Genomic DNA, 3,802 nt, shown 5'->3' on the forward strand with positions numbered 1-3,802 from the left:
TGTGTGTGTGTGTGTGTGTGTGTGTGTGTGTGTGTGTGTGTGTGTGTGTGTGTGTGTGTGTGTGTGTGTGTGTGTGTGTGTGTGTGTGTGTGTGTGTGTGTGCGCGCGTAGGTGTTGTCCTGTTTAGTTCAGATAGCCTCTGTGCGGCGCTCTCTCTTCAACAATGCGGAGCGAGCGAAGTTCCTCTCTCACCTGGTGGACGGAGTGAAGAGGATACTGGTGAACCCACAGGTACGTCACACACACATATCTTTAGATTTTATTTATTAGAGGGTGGTCAATCTTTTATTGGACATTTTTACTCTAACTTACTTTTATAGAAATATATTTTATATTATTTGTTGCATATTTTAACTTTTTAGGGTTATGCATCAAAACTGTGATTCAATTTGATCTTTCTATTACTTCTTACATTTATATTCATATCGTTGTTCCTGTTCAGTGGATTTAACTTTTTCAATATTCCATGATTTTGCTCCAGTGTTTGCCGGACCCGAATAACTACCACGAGTTCTGCCGGCTGCTGGCGAGGCTGAAGAGCAACTATCAGCTGGGGGAACTGGTCAAAGTGGAGAACTACCCGGAGGTGATCCGCCTCATCGCTAACTTCACCGTCACCAGTCTGCAGGTGAGAAGTGTTCAGAAACCCATTGAAGAGATGGAAGGTGATGGAAATGTTCGGTTCAGGGGATATAAGCTAACCTCACCTGCCCCCCCCGCCCCCAGCACTGGGAGTTTGCCCCCAACAGTGTTCACTACCTGCTGAGCTTATGGCAGCGTCTGGCCGCCTCCGTGCCGTACGTTAAAGCCACCGAGCCTCACCTGCTGGAGACCTACACACCTGAGGTCACCAAGGCTTACATCACATCGCGGCTGGAGTCCGTGCACGTCATCCTCAGGTGAGAGTCTGTCCCTCTGACACATATAACACTCACCTGAGACACATACCTTTAGTTCCCACACTAATGGAAGGTGTGTGTTCTCCCCAGAGATGGGCTGGAGGACCCTCTGGACGACGCGGGGCTCGTGCAGCAGCAGCTCGACCAGCTGTCCACCATCGGGCGCTGCGAGTACGAGAAGACGTGCGCGCTGCTGGTGCAGCTGTTCGACCAGGCGGCGCAGAGCTACCAGGAACTGCTGCAGAGCACCAACTCCAGCTCAGCAGATATCACCGTGCAGGAGGGTACGACACACACACACACACACACACACACACACACACACACTCACACAGAGATACACACTTTGACTTCTTACATTGTAACACATACCTCTACTTTCTACTTCTTACATTTTCCAAACAAGCTGGTTACTTTAGTTTGAAGGTGTGTTATTAGATTTATTAGAGCACTTTTCCGAATGGCTCAAATCGGCTTTAGCGATCACATATTAAACACTAAGCATGAATACAGAGCATTGGGTGAGAGTGTCTCAAAGTACTTTTTACTGAAGTACAACTTTCAAAGCCCAAAAACTTCTTTACTTGAGCAAAGAAATTTAAGTTTAGTCAGTACTTCTACTTTTACCAGAGTATTTCTAAACACGTAGTATCTGTACTTCTTCTTGAGTAAAGGATCTGTACTTCTACTTGAGTAAAGGATGTGTGTACTTCTACCTGAGTAAAGGATGTGTGTACTTCTACTTGAGTAAAGGATGTGTGTACTTCTACTTGAGTAAAGGATGTGTGTACTTCTACCTGAGTAAAGGATGTGTGTACTTCTACCTGAGTAAAGGATGTGTGTACTTTACCACCTCTGCCTATGTGACTGATGTGATTATACCGGGTGTATGATTGTCTCTCTAACGCTCCCTCTGTGCAGGTCGGTTGACGTGGTTGGTTTACATCATCGGGGCGGTGATCGGGGGGCGGGTGTCGTTCGCCAGCACAGACGAGCAGGACGCCATGGACGGAGAGTTAGTCTGTCGGTAAGAAAACGAGAATATGTGAGAGTTACATACCCTGAAAATATCTGGTTTTGTCTCCAAGCTGCAATCTGATGAGGCCGGCTTTTATAGTTCCTTATTTCTCTTAAAGGGCTAGGGTCCAACAAATTGTACGTGACTTAGGGGCGTGACATCTCTAAGTGGTTGACCTATCACAAATATCGCAAATCGCAATATTTGTCAGACAAATCGCAATTAGATTTTTTCCCAAAATCGTGCAGCCCTATTGTGAACCACTTGTTCCGCTAATTCAGGTAGAAATGAATGTGTTTCTGACTGGTTATGATATGTCCTCACGTTCAGGGTGCTGCAGCTGATGAACCTGACGGACTCTCGACTCGCTCAGGCGGGAAACGAGCGGCTGGAGCTCGCCATGCTCAGCTTCTTCGAGCAGTTCAGGAAGATCTACATCGGAGACCAGGTGCAGAAATCATCCAAGGTACGACGACTCACTGAACGACCTGTAGGAGAGTACACGCTTCAGGTGTTTTACATACTTTTACTGCTATACTTTTACTTCGCTAGATTTACGGTTGATTTTAAGTTTTTTTTCTCCACTACATTTATATATCAACTGAAGTTTGAATACATTTCGTCGTGCGGTCTCAGAGCTTTTCCTGCAGCAAAGGATCTCAGAATCAGGCGTCTCGTCTACTTTAACTACATTTTACTCTTCAAGAAACTCCTTTCTTTTTAAGAACTTCTCCAACATTTTGCTGCACATTTACATTATCTTTCAGAAACTTTCTACTTTTTACAGCACGATCAATACTTTTTCACGATATATCGTGTCATGACGATAATCGCGATGTGCGCATGCGCGATAGTCACATCGCAGGACGTGCAATTTCAAAAAAAAAATGTAGGAAGTGCGATATTAAGTAGGCAAATTAACTCAAACACGTCATGTGACAATTATTAATACTATCACTATTATTAGCATTAGTCTATATTTTGGTTGAAACTAAGCCAGGAAAACAAAGAAAAACATAAATAATAATAAAAATATATATAAATAAAATCGATTTTTAAAAATAATATCTGATTATGGAGACTGTAACGAATAATCGCTGGCATCCCTAACGTCTAGCCGACATCTAAATGCATGACTTTACTCGTAGTGGAGTATTTTTAAAGTAGGGTGTCAGTACTTTCCTGCAGGAAAGGATCTTAATACCTCCACCCTGCAGCAGCATGTGTGTGTTCTGTGTGTTCTCTGGGTGCTAGCTGCTCTTTCTGTGGCCTCGTGCTGACGGCCTGGTTTCTATAGATTCAGTGTACGGTCGTGTTGTCAGCGCTGACTGACGGAGTGTGTTCTGTGTGTTTCGGAGCAGAAACTGCAGAATGTGACCGTCTCAGATAAGTGGAATAGATGTGTGTTCCCGGTTTAGAGTTAGCTCCCTTTAATACATCAGAGTGGGTGAGGAGAGGGTAGGGAGGACACCAGAAGCAGCATGTCAATCATATTGTAGATAAATTGATATCAACTGAGTGTTTTGTGCCCTTTGCAAATACAGAACAACGTTTAAAGGGTTCGTGCATCCAGACACTTCTCTCTAAATAACATAACTATAACATAACTAAATAAGATGTGACGTTAGCACGCACAGCAGAAACATATCTCCACATCTGAAGGGATACGAACAGAGTTACTCCAAACATATCTAAAGTCAAGTGTGGGATTAAACGCACGAACAGAGTCTCTGAGGTCGTGGGAAGCTGCAGGTTCCACGCTGAGTGCGTTCAGTGAGCAGAGAAAGGGTTAAATAAACGTGAGCGTGGAAACAATACGCAGCTTTAGTCGGAGGTTCCTCTTCCTGTCAGTTTAACCCTCTGTTCTGCAGAAAGTGAGCCCCCC

General features: G+C 44.4%; 1 protein-coding gene across 1 annotated transcript; it reads left to right on the forward strand.

Annotated features, from left to right (window-relative positions):
- Window positions 1–111: 111 nt before the first annotated feature.
- Window positions 112–2,407, forward strand: LOC104946440 (exportin-7-like; the record flags this gene model as incomplete). The annotated part of the gene is made up of 6 exons (XM_010772279.1): window positions 112–231; window positions 482–628; window positions 727–899; window positions 990–1,183; window positions 1,821–1,926; window positions 2,248–2,407. Coding segments are annotated over 6 exons (900 nt in total), but the record flags the coding sequence as incomplete, so codon positions are not given.
- Window positions 2,408–3,802: the final 1,395 nt, after the last annotated feature.

This window comes from Notothenia coriiceps, unplaced genomic scaffold (assembly GCF_000735185.1).
Source record: "Notothenia coriiceps isolate Sejong01 unplaced genomic scaffold, NC01 NC01_scaffold00011057, whole genome shotgun sequence".
NCBI lineage: Eukaryota > Metazoa > Chordata > Actinopteri > Perciformes > Nototheniidae > Notothenia > Notothenia coriiceps.